Here is a 25401-nt window from a genome sequence, read left to right as displayed (position 1 = left end):
ATCATTTCGGATGACTACACTGGGTTCGAGGCACACTGGAGACTAAATACAACGCACTCAACTTTTGTTCCGAATCAGCTTCCTATTACTGGTTACGACGCAACTCTCTTCTCATTCATTCCCGCAGCTTCACTGTGCTTTATAAACTGTGTGGACGCTGAGCGTCTACAGCGCGGACGCTGGGCGTCTAGAGAGTAGTCCCAATGCATTGAAACAAGGCGAATCATTGGATAAATGCTGGTTTAGTCCTGCACCATCGGACGCTCAGCGTCTCTGGGAGTCTATGGACAGTGGGCGTTTATGGGCAGGCCGGGACTTACAGCTTTTCTTCATGATGATTGGATGATCTGTCTGAGGCGGAATCTCTTTTGATTGACAGTGAAATGAGCCAATCACCGATCTTTTGGTGTCGGCGTCCGTGGGAGCATTTTTCAATTCTCATTCTGTTCTGAGTTGAACTGGAGACTTCTTCCAATCATCTTCAAGACACTCTCCTTGTTGAAAACGACTCGCGACAAATTAATCTTTTATTTATGGTGGGTTGTATTGTAATTGCCTGTGTTCGCAGACTGACTTATATCACCACAGTTACCCTGGAAAAGACGCCTTGTTAAAAATAAACGGACACATTTCATGATGTAGGCCGAAATTGAGCTTCCCCTCCTTGACAGACCAGCATCCGCCACTGATATATACATGTATAAGATGTATAAATTAGGTTAGGTTAGTGTATAAATAACAAAATACAGTAAACATAAACATGAAATATACATGTAGTACTGTATATCTTGCTCTATGTGACTTGCTGTTGTTTTGCTGACTTTCGCTGCCTCTCGCAGACCTTTTACAGTATTTTCGCTTTTTTTTCATATTTTTGACAAATGCAATGCACTGAATCCGCGATAAGTGAATCGCTAAGTAGCGAGTGATCACTTTATTTCCCAAATCGTCACACTTTTTGTCGATGATGTGAACACTTCTTTATGAGAGCAAGACATGTCTTTTTGTAAATGCTTTTAGGTGTTGGGCTGCTGGTTGTGTGAAGCACATTGAGTTGCTTTTTGTTGTAAATGTGCTATAGAAATAAAATTGCCTTGTCATCGTCATTTTACCCTTTTGACTGATCTTGGTGGATTTTTTTTTTTGCGTAAGAGATGAAATGTTATTGAATATTTCTGATCCAAATGATAACACAAATATAATAAAAGTGTCAAAGTACACAATGTTTCAGCACCAACACCATTTTGCGGGGGGAAATGATTAGGCTTCTGACCAGCAGGAGCCCTAGCACGGATTTGCCGTCCTTGGAAATTTTTCATTAACTCATTTACACCCTTTGATGTATAAATATGTCAATTTGCGCATAGCCGTTCCCTCCCCATGACGTATTTATACGTCAATCACGTGTTTTCATGGGGGAGGGTGCAAGACAGTCCGATGCAACTTCCCACCACAGGATTAGGCTTGACGGCAATGTTAAATAGCAAAAAAATGGCCATCGGGTGGCAGTGGTGCAAAAATCAACCAGGATCACGCCGCAGAAGGAGTAGAAAGGGCGTACAGTGAAGGAGGGGCATATGTGGATAGTGGATTGGAACATTAGCAACTAGCAACGATGGAGAAAAGGAAATAACTAACTAAAAAGGATTTTTTTTCGGTATAAAAGCGTCCTCGAAACAAAACAACAAAGGAGATGGTGTTTGTGTGGAAGAGAAAATGACGCTTCGGTCACTAATCGAAAGCGGCACCCGTCAAACGAACGTCGGCCTGCACAAACATGGCGTGCTACACGCAGCCCGCATAGCTCACGCCGAGTTTCGAGTTCATCTGATGAAGATGAACTTGCTCCACGTCAGCGATCATCGCTTGGCAGAGCATTTTGTGCCTCCCGATGCCCCACGTCGCCCACAAATCGTCTCCCCGGCGACTTCCAGCGATGACGGCAAAGAGGCTGCATTGCTGCGCATGGCCGACGCCGGGCACACGTCAGCGATTCGTTGGAATCGTCTCGTAAAGACGACGGCGAAAACGATGAATTGGAGAGCGATTTGGATCCCGATGTCGGGCGAATATGTGCCTTCGGACGTAACGGAAAGCAGCTGAGAGTCCTCGCCAGAGCCGCTGGAACGAGGAGGTAACTGCTGACGACCTTGCAAGTTCCCATTCAAAACTTCATCACTTTTTATGCCTCCTCAGTCACTTTTATGCACCGCTACATTCCCCGCTATACTATGAAGTTGCCAGTAACACTAATCATTTATGTACGGTTGATGCGTCTCGTAGATGTGGATGAAAATATGCGCTGACTTGCATGTCGCCATAGGTTTTCAAAAAACAAACAAAAAAAAACAGGGCACATTTGGTCCGCTCAGCTCTGCTAAAACCACTAGTGTTAAATTCATATTCCATTTCATTTCAAATTGGATGCTGAGCAACGTGGAATGAATGGTGTAAATAGCAGTGTGCGAGCATGTATGTGTGTGTGGGAGAGATGTGGAAAGCAACAATAAAAAAAATAGAAAAATAAAAGTGTGGTAATTGTACATACTTCTATAAATTACAGATTGTCCAACCAGAAGCCAAAAGATGACGACTCCTCGCTTTGGTGGTGGAAAGAAAGGTAAATAAAATGATTGTACCTCACTCTGCAGCAAGATATATTTGCAACTTTTTATGTTTCTATAATTTATAGGTCGTGCATCTGGACGTGGTGGAATGAATCGATGGTGACAAACTGGATGGAAGCCCAAAACCATCTTCTCCACAGCTGCACTTTTGTTCATAGTTCAATAGTTTTGTTGTGTGCAAATAAATTATTTTGCTACAAAAACATTATTTGTAATGTTCTTTTGTAGGAGGAACACATTATTGAGGTATTTGAGCTGCCACAAAAGCAAAAAATAGTGTAAAACTTGAAATGATGCTTTTACAAAAAGCTCATTTTCTCTGGATTTCTGCAGAAAATCGGCCTTTCCCATAAAATTTAGCAGTTTTCTAATGCTGATTGCCAAAATTCAGTAAAATGTGAGGGATTGAGGGGGTTGCTCCAGTGAAAAGGGGTGGTATTCAATGAGTTAAAGGTCATAAAGCGTCAGTGCCGCAACGTGAACATTTTCTAACAGTCCTCTACCAGTAGCTGGTTACCAGTCCACTAAAATATGTGAATCCAAAATACTGGAAACATTTTTATTGACTCAGAACTGCCTCCTTTTCGAAGCAATGCATTAGGTTACCTGGTCCAAGTTGAGCCACCTCTTCCAGATCTTTTTGTGTCTTGGCAGATGCAATGGCTTCGGGTAGTTTGAGAGGCATGGGCAACACATCCCTAATGTGATGAGAAACACAAAATTAAGAAATCCTATTCATAAAGCAACAAAACACGACATGGTTTATGTCTTATGAACAGATCTGAAACTAATGTCTATGATTTATATTTATAGTTGATGACGATGCAGTTTGTCAATCATTTTCCTCAGTGCTCTTTGTTGTTATGATGTTGATTATCCCATTATATGAATCTTGAATAACTATTTTAATCAAAGTATATGTCATATAACATTGAAACTGTAACATTTATTTTGTGAATGTAAACACTTTGTTTTTCTTCTTTCTACCCACAATCTTGCTGCTGTAGACTGTAAATTTCCCCAGTGTGGGACAAATAAAGGACATCTTATTTTATCATAAGATGAATGCAAATCAACAAATTGTGTGGTTCTGTCCTTACATTCCTTCATATGACCTAATGTGCTGTAATCTGCATCTAGTGCAGTAAAAACCAACAAATTAGTCTAAACATCGCTTTTCGACATCCCCCAGCAGCATTGTATCAAATGAATAAAGACAAAAAAAAGTACTAAGTACTGGAGAAAGTACTAAGTACCTGCTTATACAGTAGAAAGCCACCAGGCGGAAAAGATCTGCAAAGCTGATCCCAGATCCATCAAGAGAAAATGCTAGAAAGCAATCAAACATATACAGTAGATATGAAATGTTGTCTATAAATATAACAATCAATATACTGTAGAGTCGATACAGTAATATACAGTATGGCCATCCAAATATCATAGCATCCCTAACTTTCATAAAGGTGGTGTTCCCCATTGCAGTAATAGCGTGAATGTGAGTGTGAATGGTTGCTTTCAATGTACCCTGTGATTGACTGTCAACCAGCCAAGGACTAGGGAGTTGTCTGCCTTTTGCCAGAAGTCATCTTGCCTTCGTGCAACCTTGTAAAATATGTGGATGGAATGCAGTGTTCACTGAATATTTTCCACTCCAATGTGTGCAGGTTGGGAAAGCCACCGGGTGAGCAGATGACCCACATGTCAACACAGACACGCCCTCGCATATGTGCAGTCATATCAAGGAATTGTGACAGCTGCTATGAGCTCATTGTTTGACACGGAGATACTTCCCTCACTTCCGTGACATTGCAAGCAGCATTGCTCACTAAAAGCTTTTCCAAGGGGAAAAAAAAAGATTTTTGTGCTCCGACGACTACTACTTCTAGTGTATGGTCTCCACAACAGAAAAATTATTCTCGAAGGTCGCGTGAGTTGAAAATTGGGCCGTAATAAGCACTGACTAGATTCAGACTTCTCAGATTCAGCTACAGATAGCAATTGCACATTATGATTCAAAAAACACTAAGACGATTAACAGAAAAAGAAATTGATTAAAGAAAACATTGGTTGCAGCCCTAGACATAATTAAATTCAAATAAAAAGAAACAGGCGGCCTGGTAGTCCAGTGGTTAGCACGTCGGCTTCACAGTGCAGAGGTACCGGGTTCGATTCCAGCTCCGGCCTCCCTGTGTGGAGTTTGCATGTTCTCCCCGGGCCTGCGTGTGTTTTCTCCGGGTGCTCCGGTTTCCTCCCACATTCCAAAAACATGCATGGCAGGTTGATTGGACGCTCTAAATTGTCCCTAGGTGTGAGTGTGGGCGTGGATGGTTGTTCGTCTCTGTGTGCCCTGCGATTGGCTGGCAACTGATTCAGGGTGTCCCTCGCCTACTGCCCGAAGATGGCTGGGATAGGCTCCAGCACCCCCCGCGACCCTAGTGAGGATCAAGCGGTTCGGAAAATGGATGGATGGATAAAAAGAAACAGTTTTTGTCCCACTTTCTTCTTCAATTGCGCTGCTCATTCACGTGTCTTGGTGACATGGGTAGGTACCAAAAAGCGGGTTGAAGGCCCCGTTTTTTGTGGGTTGAGGCCAGCTGGTAGAAATTTACAGGTAGAGTACATGTATTCAGATTTTTGAGGTGGTGTACCACGTTCCCACATGGAACATACTGTATCAAGTGACAGGAAATATGAAGCCTGATTCACATGGCAAGATTTCAAATTGTTTGGCAGACTTCCACACATGACGAGTAAAAAAAAATCACGGATGAAACAGTTTTTAACATACATACATTGTGCGGTGTGCAGCCACACGACAGTCAACACATTACATACGAACTGATCATGTTCATAGAAATTCCCGGGTCGGACAGAAAATCATGCAAAACCTCTCAAGATTCAAAATGACTTAAGAGTCAACAAGCGTGGCAGCAAAAATGAGGCAGTGGCGATAGTTTGCACTTTAATTTAACCAGAAAGCAGTGACATAAAATGAAAAGACGTTGGTCAAAGAACCGAAGCCAGAGCGAGCACAGATTTTCTGTTGCGTCATGACTGTTTTGATTCTAAATTCTCCACTTCCTGCTTCCTCCCCACCACACGCTGTGAGAAGGTGGGGCCTAAACAGTCCAACAGGTTTAATATGCCCGATTTGAGATCAGTATGCCAATTGAGACGGCCATACATCAGCAAATATGGTCCTGCTATACCGCCCCGAAAAAGTCTGTGCTGGTGCTATCAGCGCAACAGTGAACGCTTTTGTGCACCAATAATGATAACCTGTTACCTGATAACATGATAAGCTATCCACTGTAGAAACCGCTGTCCCTAAAATGACTAATATAGAGCCCTATTTTGGCATCCAACTCATTTGAAAGAGCGTTTAACATATAATGTACATGTATGTTCAAGACTATTTTAAACCAAAAAAAACCCTTTATTGATCCCTACTTCCATAAAGTAGGGATAAAGTGTCATAAAGTGACAGCAGTTGAGAACCATTGCATTAAACAATGGATATCTGAACATAAAACGTGCAGCAACACATAGAGACGCATGGAGACGCAACATATAACAATACTAACAGGCATATAATCTTTATCCTCTGCTAAGAAGGACTAACATTACCATATTGCCATACTGAGAAGCCGAGAGAGGAACTAAGCCTCTAGTACAGTATATCCGTATGTTTGTCTTATACTGCCCACATGTGACCAAGGCAATTGAAGGAGAAAGTCTGAAAAAAACAGTTTAATACTTTTTAGTTGTATTTAATGACAGTAATATTTTGGAGAGATATTTTTCTCATTCAAAGTACATTTTTGTGGGGGGACGCTGGACTAGATTAATGGCCTTTGCGTTCATTTCGAAGTGGAATTAAAATTTGTGATACAAACATTTTGAGTTACACGTGTAGCCAAGGAATGATTTAAACTGACATTTCAAGGCACCACTGTATTTTATTTGAATCTTCATATAAATCATCAGTGCATGAAACTTACTATACTGGCTCTCTCTGATGGGGAAGTGGCTGATGGAGCTCCCTGCCCGATCATCTTTCAGATGCACAGAGAGGACCTTCCTCTGCAGTGTGACTGACTTCCTTACCAAGAAAACCTGCAACCCCATACCGTGGGAGATTATACATTCGTAGAAAATGTGCATGACGCGTGATTATTCAAGATCATGGTCCTCACCCCTGGCGGCTGTTTAAGTAGGATGTGTGTGGCCTCCTCTTCATTGACTGTCAGCAGCAGCCACACGGGGTGGGTTTGAGTCAGTCTGTCCAACACGCTCATCCTCCTCCGTAATGAGTCATATCCATAATCCCTTTCACATCTCGCGCTGCCACTTTGGGGGGACCCCAGATCAATGGCCCTCACGTCGCCACACACTTCGCTCTCCGGCCTGACAAAGCGGGGACAGAACAGAGATTTGATCCACTTACTGTACCAAAAGACCCAAGTGCCAAGCCCAAATTGAACACAATGAAGTTTTTTTTTCTTTTCTTTTTTTTTTTTTTTACAAAATTAGACAGCATAGGTGTTGACAACAACCATACCCTTGTAGGTCCACAGGCTCCTGGTCCACTGTGGGAGAGGTGTGAACCATCTCCTTCTTTAACTCCCCAATCTCCAGTGCAAATGCATCAATCAGCTGCAAGAATAAAGAATGAGAGGCTTTGACAGATAAATGTAAGGAGTGGCAACAGCAGTCAACCAAGCCAAAGGAATTTCTCAAACCAGATGAAGACACTGATACCGATCTGGCTTTCAACAAGGGAAAGGGTTCGTCAGCCATCCTGTGTGTGTGTGTGTTAATTTCCGACCGGCAGGAAACTAAACACAAAGCATTGTGCACACCTACATCCAAAGTGTGAGAAAACGTATTGCTTTCCACTCAATTTTTGGACCGCTCAGATGATTCTGGGCCTTTTTTTTTTTGGTCTCTCATATTTCCATGTCTTGCATTCTACATTGCACCTTGTTCAGCAGCAGTCATCGTTATTTTTGTTCTTGTTTTGCGGGCACTTAGTATGGTTCACAATTGCACGTGTTTTGTATAGTTTCCAGTTAGCTTGTCTTGTCCTGTTCAGTTTGCATCAGACTTGCGTGTGCCGTTCAGTTAGTCATTTCCATATTTTCCAGTCAGTTCAGACATGTTTATATACTCTTGAAAATAAAATTTTCTAATTGTACCCAGCATGCCTCTGGTGATAATTTTGGGGGGTCTACCAGCCTCTTTTACAGTGGTAGGTGTGAATTAATTATACGTGTGTCGTTACAAGGGACGTAACTGTATTGTAAATACAGTATATCTCTATTGCGCGAATTTTGAAACTCAAAATTCGCACAATACTGCCATGGGATTTGACGGTACTAAACGCCGCCAGTTTAGCATATTTCGCCGTCCTTTTGAGAAGTGAAACACTGCTCTCTTCTGTCAACTTTGAATCGATCCGAAATGCTGTGCGCACCTTGGCCTCTGTGGGGCAGTGTGGTGCATGCACGGAGAAACATACATTAGGATGAAAAGATCAGCGCAAGAATGTCGCAATTTAACTTTATTAATCTACGGTACCTTGTTTTTCACAAAGTAGGAAAACATATGTCTGCGCGTATTATCATATTACCTGTGTGTGTGTGTGTGTGTGTGTGTGTGTGTGTGTGTGTGTGTGTGTGTGTGTGTGTGTGTGTGTGTGTGTGTGTGTGTTACTCCAACGTTTGTGTGTGGGACTATTTGTGCCTTGATCGTAAATCCTTCTTGTGAGTTTTAACGTTAATTGTTGCTAGCTTGTGAATAAAGATTCACATTCAAGGTTAGTATTAAGCGTTTTCAGGTACGAAACTAAAACAAAGCATATGTTGTGTTTTGATAACTAATTTTGAATAATTATTCTCATTGTGTGTACAGTTTTAAATTTGATTATCAATAAACATCTTAAAACACGCCCAGAAGGCAGAATAGCACGTCACAGATGCAAAATGTCCATGCGCAAAGGGGCTACAGATGAAAAATAGCCTCTTTGCTAATTCTGGCTTTATTTTTCATGTGTTCTCAGGATTTGCACTGTCCCTTCTCAAAGAAACTAATCTAAATCAAAAACTATAAAAATAAAAAAAATACAACGCGCTGTGCGACCCGATCGATTACAGTATGACGTTTTGGTGATTGAGAGGAGCCTCCCCAAAAAAATCTGATTTAAATTTTGATTCATCGCCCAGCCCTCAATGTCTATGCATGGTTCTTTGCACTTAAAAATATTGTTGGTTCTAAAATCTAATTAAAATGTTAACGCATTACAGCTGAGCCAGCTATGCATGGGTGATAGGGACCCGGCCAGCACACAAATCGTGAAAATCTGCGTATATTGTCATTGACACACAATGAAATGCATTGGGTGAAAAAAAAGGCTTTATATTTATTTTACAAATCCTAAAATGTCTTCATTAAATTCTGTTAAACATTCAATACGTGTTCCACAAAAATGCTGAAATTGGGGTTTAAAAAAAATAAATCCCCCCAAACGCACCCCCAGAAAAGTGTAGTTTGAAAAATTGGGAACAAAAAACAATCAGCCAATATGTGAATCCGTGGGTGCCACACCACCAATATGCAGGAGTCGATGGTATGCTTAAACTTAACATTACTGGCATGTATTTCCCACACTATGGCATTTAATGTTGTCGGCTGTAAAAATAATTTGCAGCTACGGCCTATTGTATTGTGCCGGCCTGAAAACCACAAAAGTGTAGTGCACAGCAATACGATTGCAGGAAATAGAGACTTCTCATGTTTTAATAGTTTTATATATCTCTTATGTCCTCTCGCTTTCATGACTTTGAAAATTCTGTATGAATAAACTATTGATTGATTGGTGTTGCTGTAGTCTATTTAACTCAAGTGCCTCTCGTTTTTGCATTCGTGATATAGCCGTGCAGTTGAGGTAATATGAATCCTTTGAGGGTTTTTGTTTCACAAAATACATGACCCATTTTGACCAACAGAGTGCAGTATTCTCCAGTGCTTTTCTCCAACATCCGGCACCAGCTCATTCAACAAAGGCTTCCCAACCCTCTTGGTAAAGTCCACTCTGTTCATGCCTCACAAGTCCCACCCTCCCCAAAGGCTTGGCACTCAGGTCAAAAACGAGTGTATAATACAAATAAGCCCCCACATTGTGCAATCCATGTGGTGCAATGAAAACACAATATGACGTTCATGTAACAAACAAAAACCAGTGGACTATTATGTGAATCGTGTTTTGTCTGTTAAAGGTGATAGTAACCACACAATGCACGACTGGGGGTTCCTACAGTGCCACCGGAACCCGAATGTTGTTCGAAAGTCATAAAGCATCAGAGTCTAGCACCAACCTACAGAAAATATTTGTATGGAGCACACCTAAGCCGCAAGAAATCATCACGGCATTGCTTGCTTCAACTTGTGTCCATAGGAGCTTGTGACTTGATACTGCAATATCACGAGACGTATTCAGATTTGTTCATTCAGTGAATAAATCTGAATTTGCATAACAGGATGAATTGTCTGTCTGTGTGTGTGTGTGTCTAAAATTGATAAAAGCTTCTGCCAAGATGTCCTTTTATATTTTTCAGGGGGAGAGTTCCATCAAGTTGACTCCCGCACATTTCAATGGTGTCGATAATATGAATTCCAAAAAACTCCCTTTCAACCTTTCTGTGAAGCAATGAGTGAAAATTCATACAAAATGATGAATTAGGCTCAATGTTGTTTGAACGCCATCAATCCTGAAATGTTTTACTGAATGTGTCAGTGACATGTGAGTGCTGCTTGCTCACAGTGTATTAAAACTCATTCAGTACCAACCAATTCTAGACCCTTTTTTCCCCCTAAGTCTTGGAAAATTTGAAAAATAAAAAGTATCTGGGGTTGAATGTGTGGAGTGTGAAAAGACATAAATGTGTCTTTGGGAGTGAATGAGTTGAGATGTAGCCACAACATTGCAGACCAAATTAAGGAAGGCCAGATCCCAATACGGGTTTGTAAGATAGACACAAGGTATGTTCCATTATTACGTTATGATTGTTATGCTTTAAGCTACAATAGTTGGGTGTCTGCAATGCATGCCTACCCACCAAGAGTGAAATTACAGAACCAAGTAAAGCTTTTGTTAGCAGCCTATTTCCAAATATACTGTATGTCTGTGAGCGTTGTTGTGAATATTGGCCCCCTACGACACAACACTGGTCTCATTTACATAATAACCACCCAGACATTGCACTTTCCATGACCTGAAAACTAGGCTGGGGGAAGAAAGTCCCCTTTCAAGCCCCAGCTGGGAAACGCTGTCTGAAACAAGTTGTCAAAGCCAAACGATAAGCAGAGCAACACTGACATTTCTTGGTTGCAGAAACATCTTCCGACTCCGAATGTGACATGTTCCTGAGCTAGAAATGTTCTTTGGATACATTCTCAGTCAAGTCATTGTCAGCCACAGTGTCCTTACCTTGAAGAAGCTGCCGCTTCGAATCATTGGGACATCTTGAGGATTGTCGCTTGGAGTGTTAGAGTCCATTTTGTTTTACTTTTGATGTGGACAATCGCTTGATGGCTGTGTGTTTACATCTGCGTCAATGGGCGGGCCGGAGCTCTGTGGGTCACACACCACACACACACACACACACACACATTTCACTACTGGTGGAGAAGGAAAAGGTTCCCACCTTTTCCACTTTTTAAGAATCAGTCAGCCTGAGTTGGCCTTTTTCCTTAACTGCCTTTAATTATTCCGCTTCTTTCACTTTCGTGCCTCCAACCGTTCTGCCACTCTGAATTCACGACTTCCTGTTCAAGTTTTCTGATGCTTATTCATTTTTTCGTACCTTTTGCACTTCAAAAATAGTTTGTTTCGATTGTCTCATATTTTTAATTGATTTTCCCTTATAGAAATCCCCTTTTCCTGCACAGCTGCTTTTCTTCACCCAGTCTTGCCACTTGAATGTGTTTAGAGTATGTGCTTTGGCAAGACCCTTTCAAATCGGAAAAAAAGAGGCAAACGCACACATAAACTGTCTAGGAGGTGCAAATGTCGAGGGAAAAAACAGCATCGCACACTCTCAGAGCAGATGAAAAAGTGATCTTGATCCTGACATCAGACCGTTTCGGCCTTTGATCATTTTTTTTCTTTTGGATTGCAACTGTATGTGAGTCTGCGATGCTCTTTTGTGAAATGTAAGACCCTTCCAAATAACACTTTTGTCTCATCGCTCACAACTTCTCGATGAATTGGAGTGAGATACAGACACAGATACAGATGATACAGATAATGGTAACAATATGTGATTTTTCCCAAATGTGAATAATTAAATTGCACTCAACCCCCCGAAGACCCATAATAACAGTTCAGGGTCATTGGTAAACTTTCCAGGGAACACTCTCGATTAGAATAATGGTCACCAGTCAATCACAGGGCTCATATGTAAACCCTCATTCTGAGCAATGTGCACATGAAAGTCTTCATCTGGCATGCATGTTTTTGAAATGTGGGAGGAAACTGGGGCATGCGTGAAGCCGTATGCAAACATGTAAAGGTCAGGCCGAGATTGAAACAGACATGGAAGCTATGAATTATGCATTATTAAAGTTTGCACCAAATATGAAGTGACTGTTATCCAACAACTGCCCAAAGACAACAAGTCATTGAAGTAGTGGAGAAAAGAGATATCCACCCCAATCTGAAATGCTAGCAAGAGAACATTGTTATCTTCCACTGCACTGCATACATTTTGCGACTCAAATAATTTGGGTGTGGACAGGAACCAGGTATAAATACCTCTTTTCTCCTTTGAATGCATTAATTTGTGTGTGTTTTGCCATCCTCTCACCTCTTTTTTGCCTTCCCCCACCTCCCATCTGTTTTGGGAAACCTTCACCTCTTTTCTGCCTCACCCCACCTCTTTCTCTCTAGCCAGGCTGAAATCATTAGGTCAGTCCTTCTCTTCATGGCAAAAACATCTCTGTGAACCAGATATGCACGTGACTCACACAGGAAGAGCACCCCCCACCCCAGCAACCCCCTACCATTCCGAGCTGAAGGAAAGGAATTGATGTATATTTCGTTGCTCACCAATAGGAAATTCGAATTTAGCAACATGAAGATGTCTGTTTAAAAGTCCATGTCGTCAGAGTAAGAAGACAAACAGTCTAAGAGGCCAACCCCTCCACTGTTGCAACACATGTTTTCTCATAAAACTTGGCACAATCACAAAACAAAACTTCGTTACCTGGCTAAAGCTTCTCAAATGTGAACATTGACTGATTTTTCTGTTGTTCATCTTTGAAAGCCTTTTGCTACAAGCTACAAAAAAAAAAACAATTAGAAGGAATTTGGGAAGATTCAATCCCTCAGAGGAATGTCCTGTGGGGCACTTGTATGTCTTTGTCTTACTTTCTGGGTTCCAATCAAAACAACATACTTGAGATGCTCATTATGAGCAACCACACATTTATGTGATGTCCTAACAGTACGCATTTTCTGAGAGTGTTTTGTTCAAAATTTATTTGCGAGGAGAAATAAATAATCTCCGTGAGTCGTCACCTTACCGTGGTGGAGGGGTTTGTGTGTCCCAATGATCCTAGGAGCTAAGTTGTCTGGGGCTTTATGCCCCTGGCAGGGTCACCCATGGCAAACAGGTTCTAGGTGAGGGGCCAGACAAAGCACGGCTCAAAGACCCCTTATGATGACAAAAATATATGGACCAAGATTTCCCTTGCCCGGACGCGGGTCACCGGGGCCCCCCTCTGGAGCCAGGCCTGGAGGTGGGGCTCGTTGGCAAGCGCCTGGTGGCCGGGCCTACACCCATGGGGCCCGGCCGGGCACAGCCCGAAGAGGCAACGTGGGTCCCCCTTCCCATGGGCTCACCACCCATGAGAGGGGCCAAAGGGGTCGGGTGCAATGTGAGCTGGGCGGCAGCCAAAGGCGGGGACCCTGGCGGTCCGATCCTCGGCTGCAGAAGCTAGCTCTTGGGACATGGAATGTCACCTCTCTGGCAGGGAAGGAGCCCGAGCTGGTGTGTGAGGCAGAGAATTTCCGACTGGATATAGTCGGACTTGCCTCCACACACAGCCTGGGTTCTGGTACCAGTTCTCTCGAGAGGGGTTGGACTCTCTTCCACTCTGGAGTTGCTCAAGGTGAGAGGCGCAGAGCAGGTGTGGGCATACTCATTGCCCCCCGGCTCAGTGCCTGTACATTGGGGTTCACACCGGTAGACGAGAGGGTTGCCTCCCTCCGCCTTCGGGTGGGCGGACGGGTCCTGACTGTTGTTTGTGCATATGCACCAAACAGCAGCTCAGCATACCCACCCTTTTTGGAGTCCTTGGAGGGTGTGCTGGAGAGTACTCCTGCTGGGGACTCCCTTGTTCTGCTGGGGGACTTCAATGCTCACGTGGGCAATGACAGTGAGACCTGGAGGGGCGTGATTGGGAGGAACGGGCCCCCCGATCAGAACTCGAGTGGTGTTTTGTTATTGGACTTCTGTGCTCGCCACGGATTGTCCATAACGACCACCTTGTTCAAGCATAAGGGTGTCCATATGTGCACTTGGCACCAGGACACCCTAGGCCGCAGTTCGATGATCGACTTTGTAGTTGTATCATCGGATTTGCGGCCGCAGGTTCTGGACACTCGGGTGAAGAGAGGGGCGGAGCTGTCAACTGATCACCACCTGGTGGTGAGTAGGCTCCGATGGTGGGGGAAGATGCCGGTCCGTCCTGGCAGACCCAAACGTATTGTGAGGGTTTGTTGGGAGCGTCTGGCGGAATCCCCTGTCAGAAGGAGTTTCAACTCCCACCTCCGACAGAGCTTTTCCCATGTTCCGGGGGAGGCGGGGGACATTGAGCCCGAGTGGACCATGTTCCGTGCCTCTATTGTTGAGGCGGCCAATCTGAGTTGTGGCCGTAAGGTGGTTGGTGCCTGTCGTGGCGGCAACCCCCGTACTCGCTGGTGGACACCAGCAGTAAGGGATGCCGTCAAGCTGAAGAAGGAGTCCTATCGAGCCTTTATGGCCTGTGGGACCCCAGAGGCAGCTGACGGGTATCGACTGGCCAAGCGGAAGGCAGCTTCGGTGGTCGCCGAGGCAAAAACCCGAGCGTGGGAAGAGTTCGGTGAGGCCATGGACGCCGACTTCCGGACGGCTTCGAGGAAATTCTGGTCCACCATCCGACGTCTCAGGAGGGGGAAGCAGTGCACCACTAACACTGTGTACAGTGGGGATGGGGCGCTGCTGACTTCGACTCGGGACGTTGTGAATCGGTGGGCAGAGTACTTCGAAGACCTCCTCAACTCCACCAACACGCCTTCCTTGGAGGAAGCAGAGCCTGGGGACTCTGAGGTGGGCTCTCCTATCTCTGTGGTTGAAGTCACCGATGTGGTTAAAAAGCTCCTCGGTGGCAAGGCCCCGGGGGTGGATGAGATCCGCCCGGAGTTCCTCAAGGCTCTGGATGTTGTGGGGCTGTCCTGGTTGACACGCCTCTGCAACATCGCGTGGTCAACAGGGAGAGTGCCTCTGGATTGGCAGACCGGGGTGGTAGTCCCTCTTTTTAAAAAGGGGGACCGGAGGGTGTGTTCCAACTACAGAGGGATCACACTCCTCAGCCTCCCTGGTAAGGTCTATTCAGGGGTGCTGGAGAGGAGGGTCCGTCAGGAAGTCGAGCCTCAGATTGAGGAGGAGCAGTGTGGTTTTCGTCCCGGCCGTGGAACAGTGGACCAGCTCTACACCCTTAGCAGGGTCCTCGAGGGTATGTGAGAATTCGCCCAACCAGTCTACATGTGTTTTGTGGACTTGGAGAAGGCGTTTGACCGTGTCCCTCGGGGAGTTCTGTGGGGGGTGCTTCGTGGGTATGGGGTACCGAACCCCCTGATACGGGCTGTTCGGTCACTATACCACCGATGTCAGAGTTTGGTTCGCATTGCCGGCAGTAAGTCGGAATCGTTTCCAGTGGGGGTAGGACTCCGCCAAGGCTGCCCTTTGTCGCCGATTCTGTTCATAACCTTTATGGACAGAATTTCTAGGCGCAGCCGAAGCGTTGAGGGGATCCGTTTTGGGGGCCTCAGTATTGCATCCCTGCTTTTTGCAGATGATGTGGTGCTGTTGGCTCCTTCAAACGGGTCTCTCCAACTCTCACTGGAGCGTTTCGCAGCCGAGTGTGAAGCGGTTGGGATGAAGATCAGCACCTCCAAATCTGAAACCATGGTCCTCAGTCGGAAAAGGGTGGAGTGTCCCCTCCGGGTCGGGGAGGAGATCTTGCCCCAAGTGGAGGAGTTCAAGTATCTTGGGGTCTTGTTCACGAGTGGGGGCAGGAGGGAGCGGGAGATCGACAGGCGGATCGGTGCAGCGTCTGCTGTGATGCGGACGTTGTATTGGTCTGTCGTGGTGAAGAAGGAGCTGAGCCAAAGGGCGAAGCTCTCAATTTACCGGTCGATCTATGTTCCAACCCTCATCTATGGTCACGAGCTATGGGTCGTGACCGAAAGAACGAGATCCCGGTTACAAGCGGCCGAAATGAGTTTTCTCCGCAGGGTGTCCGGGCTCTCCCTTAGAGATAAGGTGAGAAGCTCGGTCATCCGGGAGGGGCTCAGAGTCGAGCCGCTTCTCCTCCACATCGAGAGGAGCCAGATGAGGTGGCTTGGGCATCTGATTCGGTTGCCCCCTGAGCGCCTCCCTGGTGAGGTGTTCCGGGCATGTCCCACCGGGAGGCGACCCCGAGGAAGACCCAGGACACACTGGAGAGACTATGTCACCCAGCTGGCCTGGGAACGTCTCGGGATCCCCCGGGGAGAGCTGGAAGAAGTAGCTAGGGAGAGGGAAGTCTGGGCTTCCCTGCTAAAGCTGTTGCCCCCGCGACCCGGCCCCGGATAAGCGGTAGATGATGGATGGATGGATGGAAAAACTGTTTGAGACCATTAAAATAGTTGGGGAACGTGTTTTTGGCCCTGAGAGGACCGTGACGAAAAATAACAACATTCGCTACGTGCGTACACACTTGAAAACCTTCGCCGCAACACGTGAGATAGCCCTTAAGGGTGTCACCGAGTTACAATAATTTAATACGAAAAGTAGAAAAAAAATTAAGACACGACTATAAACACTGACCACAGTACCACAGTAATTATATTGTTGTGTCCGAAAACGTGAGGAGACGACTTGCTTTGTCAACGGTCTTTATGTAACTGCCGTAACAGGTGTGTGCAGTCACTCAACCACTGCTTTGCGACACTGCCGTAACATCGTGTAGCAGTATGGTATACTGTACAGCCATATGCTATTTATAGTACACCCTGTCTGTACAAAAATAACACGTTAAAGAGGCATAACACGTTCTCAAGTGTTGTGATAGCAACAAAGCATGAGTGGAAAGCCTCCTCCGCATACCATCGTCGTCTTAAAGTTAGCGTCAGTCGGCTGGATAGTGCACCAGAAGTGGTGTGAATAGGTTTCAAAATAAGAGCACTAGTCGGAACTGGAGTGTTAATGCCTTAATCTTGCATCCATCCATTATCTGAACCACTTATGCTCACGAGGTAGCGGGCATGTTGGAGCCTATACCGACTGTCTTCGGGCAGTTACTACTTATGTTCTCATTCTTGTCACTTAGATTTTGATCAAATGCAATATGAATATCATTGGAAGCAAGGGAAATCTATTTTATATTGATACACGTATCTATAAAATTGTGTATCTTTATTAAAACATGGTGCATGTGTCTGAGCCCTGTAAATCCAGGGCTGAAAATTAGTCCCACTCCAACTCTGGAGGTATGTCCCATTTTTGATAAAAACTGCTTCATGACACAATTCATCTACAATCAATTCAACACAATCTACCAAATTATTTAAACCCAATTCTTTGTTTATTGTGCCCATCTCTAGTTCTTCTACCTACCCAGAGAATGTCAATTTAACAGACCGTCCTTCAATATGCCATGGGCCTGGTTTACATTCATCAATTCATAACGTTAAGAGATCACATCTTATATATATATATATATATATATATATACACACACACACACACACACACACACACACACACAGTAATATACTAGTCCTATTAAAACTAGATATAGGAGAAATAAAGTCGATCACACCCCTGTCCAAATGGCAGGTATAAAAAGGGCTAAGACCAAAAGACAAAAGCTTTTCCACTATTAATATTACCTATAACCTGTGCAACTCAAATAGAGAGAGGAAGTAAAAGAAGCAAGTGAAAAAAAATTGGTTGCATGAGTTCACTTGATATTTTTACTCTGATTTTTTTTTTAATTGACTTGTGAAGGTGACAGGTCACATTAATGGTGTAAAAAGTATTGACATTATTTAGCTTGTTTTATAAAACAAAAACATCTGGCATTTGAACAGGGGTGTGTAGACCTTTTAAATCTATAGTAGAGTGAAGTTTAAAAGCGGAGGCTTGTTATTCATTGCTTGAAGGCATACAGCGAAATGTCACACCGCACTCCCGTTTACACAAACTTTACTGTTCTTTGCTGTAAACACAGAGCAAGCAGGACCGATCATGTACTATCTTTAATTTTAGGTCTACACCATGTAATTTTCTGTCAGAGTAGTTTGTGATAGACTCTTCTGAGCATAAAGACAACATTTATTTCAAGACAGACTTGGATGTATGATTTTGTCATTACGTCTATTGACAAACATGGGAGAAAGAGAAGGTCAGAGAGGCCTTTAAAGCAAGATGACGTTTGACGAAGCACATCTGCACAAATGGCAAAGTAATCCTCGCTACGGCACCGCTGTATGAGACCACAGAGCAGAATCTGGGTCAGTGGTTTTGCCTGATTTCAGCTGAACGGACTGGCCCACGTTGTTTTGGTTAGACAGGAATGTTTTGGGGTTGTTTTTTTTTTGGAATGCAGAGGAATTTGACTGCTTCCTTCCCTCAAGAACAAGAATAACATGTCAGCATTCCCGTGATCATCATCTTGAAATGTTCATGGTTCACCCTCAATAAATTGACTGCATTTCTGCTCTCATAGACACCTTGGAGGGCTTCAAAGCGCTCACACGCTTTCTAATTTCAGTATCCAAATTATCACAGAACTGAGGGAAACTGCGGATTGAACATGCAACCTTTCAGTTGCAAGATAAACACTCATACCTAAACCTAAAAGTAAAAAATTTAAAGCACTGCACCTGGTTTATCCAGTGTGTTTGTGATGAGACAAATTCAATTCTAATTCAAGAATGGCAACTTTTGGTGCTCATAAGAGCCATGTAGTATGTATGTTTTATCCATACCTCAGTGAAGGCCATACCGTCATGAAAACCTTTCAATTGAAAAGCAAACATGTTTAGAATTAATATTTATACATTTCAATGAAGCATGCCAGCATTCAGACATGTATGCATTTACTTTACAAGTCATCCATCCATCCATCCATCCATCCATCCATCTTCTACCGCTTATCCAGGGTCGGGTCGCGGGGGCAGCAGCTTTAGCAGGGAAGCCCAGACTTCCCTCTCCCTCGCTACTTCTTCCAGCTCTCCCTGGGGGATCACGAGGCGTTCCCAGGCCAGCTGGGTGACATAGTCTCTCCAGCGTGTCCTGGGTCGTCCTCGGGGTGTCCTCCCAGTGGGAAATGCCCGGAACACCTCACCAGGGAGGCGTTCAGGAGGCAACCGAATCAAATGCCCAAGCCACCTCATCTGGCTCCTCTCGATGTGGAGGAGAAGCGGCTCAACTCTGAGCCCCTCCCGGATGACCGAGCTTCTCACCTTATCTCTAAGGGAAAGCCCAAACACCCTTCGGAGAAAACTCATTTCGGCCGCTTGTATCTCGTTCTTTCGGTCACGTCCCATAGCTCGTGACCATAGATGAGGGTTGGAACGTAGATCGACCGGTAAATTGAGAGCTTTGCCCTTTGGCTTAGCTCCTTCTTCACCACGACAGACTGATACAACGTCCGCCTTTACAAGTCAATATCGCTTAATTTCAAAGGCGTGTCCAGCCCGTTTTTAAGGGTGCTGAAACATGCAAGTCACATTGACGGCTCGTCACCCAAGTGCAACGTCATCTGGTGGCACCAAATGGCAACACACAGTAAAATGACCACAACTCCCACATTCATTCTTCCGGCTAATTTTCATCAATGACAACTTAATAAATCACATAATTTTTAGGATAGTAATTTAACGATTGTGTGCGGCAACAGTGGGCAGCAAGCTCCAAATAGTACAAAATTGGGTGTGGAAACTCAAACTATAAGGTTTTTGTATGTATTTCCTGAAAAGTTGCCATTTTCGAGGTGGGGGGATTCTGCCTGACAGCAACGATATATAAAATATATAATGCCGCTTCATAGCATCTCACATGCCTTTGTCCACAACAGCACTGTAGTGTAGACCAAGACATGTGGATGTATTGATTTTGGTGCTGAAAAAGGGGCATTCAAGATTTATTTACAGATTGCCCCACAAATGATTGATATCATAAACAATTAATGACAGTTTCATTTTCCTCAAAAAAAAAACAATAGAATGAACTTGTACATGAAAAATTAAGATTAAGATATCCTTTATTAGGGCGGCCCGGTAGTCCAGTGGTTAGCACGTCGGCTTCACAGTGCAGAGGTACCGGGTTCGATTCCAGCTCCGGCCTCCCTGTGTGGAGTTTGCATGTTCTCCCCGGGCCTGCGTGGGTTTTCCCCGGGTGCTCCGGTTTCCTCCCACATTCCAAAAACATGCGTGGCAGGCTGTTTGAACACTCTAAATTGTCCCTAGGTGTGAGTGTGAGCGCGGATGGTTGTTCGTCTCTGTGTGCCCTGCGATTGGCTGGCAACCGATTCAGGGTGTCCCCTGCCTACTGCCCAGGTGACGGCTGGGATGGGCTCCAGCACCCCCCGCGACCCTAGTGAGGATCAAGCGGTACGGAAGATGAATGAATGAATGAATATCCTTTATTAAGATATCCTTTATTTGTCCCGCAATGGGGAAATTACAATCAGAATTCAGAAAGGAAAAACGCTGGGTAGGGAGAGGGAAAAAAAACCACGCTCGAACTATCCTCTTCCGAGGATAATTTAAGTCCAGGATAAAAAAGACCCTAGCACATGAATAAGCATTAGACAGTTACAACAAGTCACAAGACAACATGTATAAGGGGGGTAATGGGAAGGGGTGGGGGTAGGGTAACCGCGATGCGGCCGAAAATGACCAGCTGCACGGTCACCGTTGCGCTCCGCATTATCGAACCACGTCACGGGGGACCATTTTGTTGAATCTAAGTTAAGGTGGCTGTGTTTTAGTGGGTGATGGTGGGCCACTGATGGTGTGTGTATGTATGTATGTAGGTGTGTATGTATGTACTGTATATACTGTATATTAGAGCTGTCAAATGATTAAAATATTTAATCTAATTAAAAATGCAACTGTCATAATTAACTCAAATTCACTAAAAATGAATTGTGAATACTCACACATTTTTTATCGGTTCTGAATTTTCTTTGATATGTTTTTGTCCTATTTTTCCCCATTTTAATGCTCTCATCAACATGGAATCATGAATCAGTTTTCTATGTGCAAAATGCAAATATTTAGTGAAATAACAAATTCAATTTTCAATTTTACATGAACATTTTTCACTTGGAGCAGTTATTCACACATAATCTCTCACACAATATTACTGTCCATCAACAACATGAAAAAAAATATTTTGTCACACAACAGCTGCATTAATGGCTCTTTTTATGGAATCAAAACAGAGCAATATAAAATTATAAAGTGCACATTTAAGGTAAACTAGTGCTCAGCCCATAGTGGATTTAAGCCATGGTTGCATACTTTGTTTTTCTCAAGTTTGCTTTGAACACAGCAGTCAGGCTATGTTGATTCTGTTGGTCCTTCTTGCGCAGAAGTCTCGCTATGGTTTTGTGTGGACATCATTTCGGATGACTACACTTGGTTCGATGACAACACTGGAGACGTTTTATTTTCAGTGTGGTCGCTAGGTCGCTACCACTGCACCGCTGAACTCTCGACGTGCCTCAGCGCGCCGTCGCTGTCAGACGAACACAGAGAAGCTCCACCCCCATTATTTATATGGACACGGAACACGGTAACCTTCCACACAAAATAGTTCCAAACAAGTAACAATCGCGTCATTGGCATATTCGACAGGCTACCTGCTCTTTATTCACCAGAGGCTCATCAACCTAGTCTCTTATTTCTCTCCCGAAACAGTGTCTTCTCCCTCTTGGTGTACCATAGCCTTCTTCGCTATGTACAATCTCTGTACACAGATTGTAATGGAGGCTCTCGCTGGCAATCCGTAGTGGAGTCATTAGATGCAATGTGAATGATTTCAGCTTGAGTCGAGCTGTGGACAATGTTGACAGGCTTGCATGCAGTAGCCATACATTTAGCTATGGCTTCAGCAAATTTGTTCTTTGTCGTGTCATCCATTTTCTTCGCTTTGAAATGATCTATAGCTGTCTGTCTTAGACGAGGGGGCGGAGTACTCACATCAGCTGTGTGCTTGGCCATTAAGTGGTATTTCAGACTCGACGTGCGATGATGATAGCTCAGTTTACGACTGCAAAACATCCAGGTAACTTTGGTCTTGTCAGTGGAACAATCTGGCAACTTTTTAAAAGTAAGCTTTCCATTCATAAACTCTTTAAGTATCCGTTTTCGCTGTCTCGCGCTGCCGTGGCTGGCAAAACAAACGTGCGTGGACCTGTGCAGCTCGCTTGTTGTTTTGTTTCTGGTTTATTTATAGAGCGTTTTTTTAATTTTTTATTTTATCATTTTGCTTGCCTTCACTTTTGTCAATCTGTTATTGTATGTTCTATATATGTTCAATAAACAATAAACAAACAAAACAAACGTAACATTCGCTGTGACATGTGCCGCGTTAATCTTGCGAGAAAAAAATTAATCCCGTTAAAATTCATTTAAATTAATGCCAATAAAAATGCGCTAAACTGACACCTCTAATATATATATATATATATATATATATCCATCCATTTTCTGATCCGCTTTTTCCTCACAAGGGTCGTATCCTAGTGTTGTTACAATTCCAAAATTTAGACTTTGAAACTATTCCTGCAAGTAACTCGATAACGTCACTGAAACAATACCCTGGCAAACATTTACAATATCAGAAAAGCAATGTAATAAGAACTAACAGCTAAGCAACTTTAAATTCTTCTTGTATAAATTCCAAAAAATATTTAAAATGACTAATTACAATACTTTTTGAACAACTATCCATCCATCCATCCATTTATCCTCACAAGGGTCGTGGGGGGTGCTGGAGCCTACCCCAGCTGTCTCCGGAGGCGGGGGACACCCTGAACGGGTTGCCAGCCAACCACACTCATACCTAGGGACAATTTAGAGTGTTCAATCAGCCTGCCATGCATGTTTTTGGAATGTGGGAGGAAACCGGAGTACCCGGAGAAAACCCACGCAGGCCCGGGGAGAACATACAAACTCCAGATCGGAATCGAACCTGGAACCTCTGCAATATGAGGCCATCGCGGTAACCATTCCATTACCGGGCCACCCAGGTAAGTAATTCAATACCAAAAAAAAAAAACAACCCAAAAACATAACAAATTCCAAAGAGACTTAAATGAGAAATCAGCGGACTTACTGATTTCCAGAGACAAGGGCCATTCGCAAAATCTTCAGACAGGTTCTGACAGGCGTGGAGTGGAACGAAAGGGAGCAGCTAAATCACGCCATGGCCACAAACATTCTTCTCAAAGACACCCGCTAAAATTGTACTTTATGTGATAAATAAAAATTCAAAATGAGTGTGCTCAGCTGTAATTAATGCAAACTGACATGGCTAAATTGCCTACATGCATTTTCTGAGCTTTATCCGACCGACTGTAATAAACATTGCATGATAAATGTGACTGGGCTTTATTGTGTCAACCAAAAATGTTTACTCACCTTTCCGAAGGGTCCTCAAACATCCATTTGCCCCACATTCGTCCGCCAGTGCAGAATGTTTTCGGGTCCCCTCTTTTCAATACGCAGACGCCGGACGTCTGCGGAATTCACCAGATCTGTTTACACACGCGCTGGCCCACACACTTGCATACTTTCCAGCAGACGTCCTCATTTTGCCTGTCGACAACAGAAGTAACAGTTGCGATTTGTCGGTGTGCCGTAAAGATTCACGGCTGTGGTGATTCACGCGTTACTTGCACACAAAGAAAATTATGTTTTTCTCGCTCATCACCCTTCACTTTTCATCTCCAATAGATTTTTTCCGATCCACGTTTTGTACTATCCTACCCTCTACTGGTGGAGGAACAGAAAGATGGCTTCAATTGTTATTTCTAAAACGCCAACTGAAATGTAAAACGAGACACAAATCGATAAATGGCTTGTACAGGCACGGCGCCAAGATTTTTCCTCTTTAGGTGTAGAGTGCTCGACTGATATGTGTTGGGGCTGAGAAAAAAAATACTTCACTTACTTGAGAGGTTCTCTGTAAATAGTAATAAAAAGTAGAATACACACCACAAGCATGTTCGTACGGAAACGGGGAACTGCCAATGAGGAGTAAACATTTTGACAAGCAACCTTGTTCGAACATATTTGCAAAGTGCGTTCGAATTTATTGAAAAAGTGTAGAATAATGCTAAAAAGAACAGGATTTCGGAACGACATTTTTCCCGTAATCCCACGGGGTATTGATTTGCACATGGTATTATGGTAAAAATTTAATCAATACATTCAAAGGTGTTTGCAAATATGTTCGAAAATGTACTACTCATACCTGTCAACTTTTCGGAGCGTCAACCTGTATAAACTACCAAAAAAATCCTTATAAAGAGCAAAAAATCCTTATAACATACCAAAGCATTTTATGTCAAAATAACGGCACAGAAAAAAACCCACGAAATTTTCAATGATATTTATTGTAGATCTCCATAATACAATGTCTGGTTAATGTCTAATCATCATTCTACTTACTTCCTTATTCTACTTATACTACTGTGTTCAGAGTTGTATTCCGGAAATGAAAGCGTTCGAGTAGACGAGCACCGTTCTGGGCAAAAGCAAGCGGAACTACTTGTCAGGGGGGGAAAAAAAAACGGAAATTCTCAGAATCCGTATGATTTGTGCGATACGGCCATATACGTAAGATTCACCACAAAATCCGTATGAACTATGGCTAAACCGTATGAGTTGACAGGTATGACTACTGTAACTATAAACCTATGGCGCGAGTAACTGAAAGACCCACAATATGCTGCCCTTGCAACCACAGGCTACAGTTGTAGCACAAACACGGGAACAGGAATTGTATTGGGACAAAACAGAATACTTGTGAACTTTTTAATGTTTTTTTTAATTACTTAGTTACTTCCTTTATTTAAGTCAACTTACTTACTTACTTATTGATTAAAATTAATAAATAAAGAGTGGGCAGCGTGGTGGACAACTTGTTAGCACATCCGCCACACAGTGCAGAAAGGTCATGAATTCAAATCCAGGCTCCGGCCTTCCTCTGCTGAGTTCTCCCTGCGGCTGTGTGCGCTTTCTCCAGTTGCTCTGGTTTCCTCCTACATTCCTGAAACATGCATGGAAGGTGACTTCAACACTCTCAAATTATCCATCGGTGTGACAGTGCAGGTGAATGGTTGTTCATTTATGTGTGCCCTGCGATTGGCTGGCAACCAGTTCAGGATGTACCCTGAGACTGCTGGGATAGACCACAGCACCCTCGCGACGCTCATGGGGCTAAGCGGT

At 43.8% G+C, this 25401-nt stretch overlaps 1 protein-coding gene and 1 long non-coding RNA gene across 4 annotated transcripts in view; one reads left to right on the top strand and one right to left on the bottom strand.

Annotated features, from left to right (window-relative positions):
- LOC147200767 (ras and Rab interactor 2-like) overlaps window positions 1-24621 on the bottom strand; it is a 39453-nt gene extending 14832 nt beyond the window's left edge. For 2 of the 3 annotated variants that reach the window (XM_086119547.1, XM_086119549.1), the window contains exons 1-7: window positions 23590-23901; window positions 11116-11259; window positions 7189-7283; window positions 6824-7034; window positions 6629-6743; window positions 3884-3956; window positions 3234-3325 (exon numbers count right to left, since the gene is read on the bottom strand). In XM_086119547.1, coding sequence (XP_085975673.1) covers window positions 3234-3325; window positions 3884-3956; window positions 6629-6743; window positions 6824-7034; window positions 7189-7283; window positions 11116-11184 — 655 coding nt within the window. In that variant the 5' untranslated portion in view covers window positions 11185-11259; window positions 23590-23901. Of the gene's footprint in view, window positions 1-3233; window positions 3326-3883; window positions 3957-6628; window positions 6744-6823; window positions 7035-7188; window positions 7284-11115; window positions 11260-23589; window positions 23902-24424 lie in introns of those variants that run through there. The other variant, XM_086119548.1, reaches the window with a different exon arrangement.
- Window positions 1540-2832, top strand: LOC147200768 (uncharacterized). Its single transcript, XR_015101787.1, has 3 exons — window positions 1540-2134; window positions 2564-2620; window positions 2693-2832. It is a non-coding gene; the product is annotated as an uncharacterized LOC147200768 (long non-coding RNA).
- Window positions 24622-25401: the final 780 nt, after the last annotated feature.

Source organism: Hippocampus guttulatus, chromosome 9, assembly GCF_054856545.1.
Source record: "Hippocampus guttulatus isolate MCC_2025c chromosome 9, RoL_Hgut_1.0, whole genome shotgun sequence".
Lineage (NCBI taxonomy): Eukaryota > Metazoa > Chordata > Actinopteri > Syngnathiformes > Syngnathidae > Hippocampus > Hippocampus guttulatus.
This window is presented reverse-complemented; position numbering and strand designations above follow the sequence as displayed.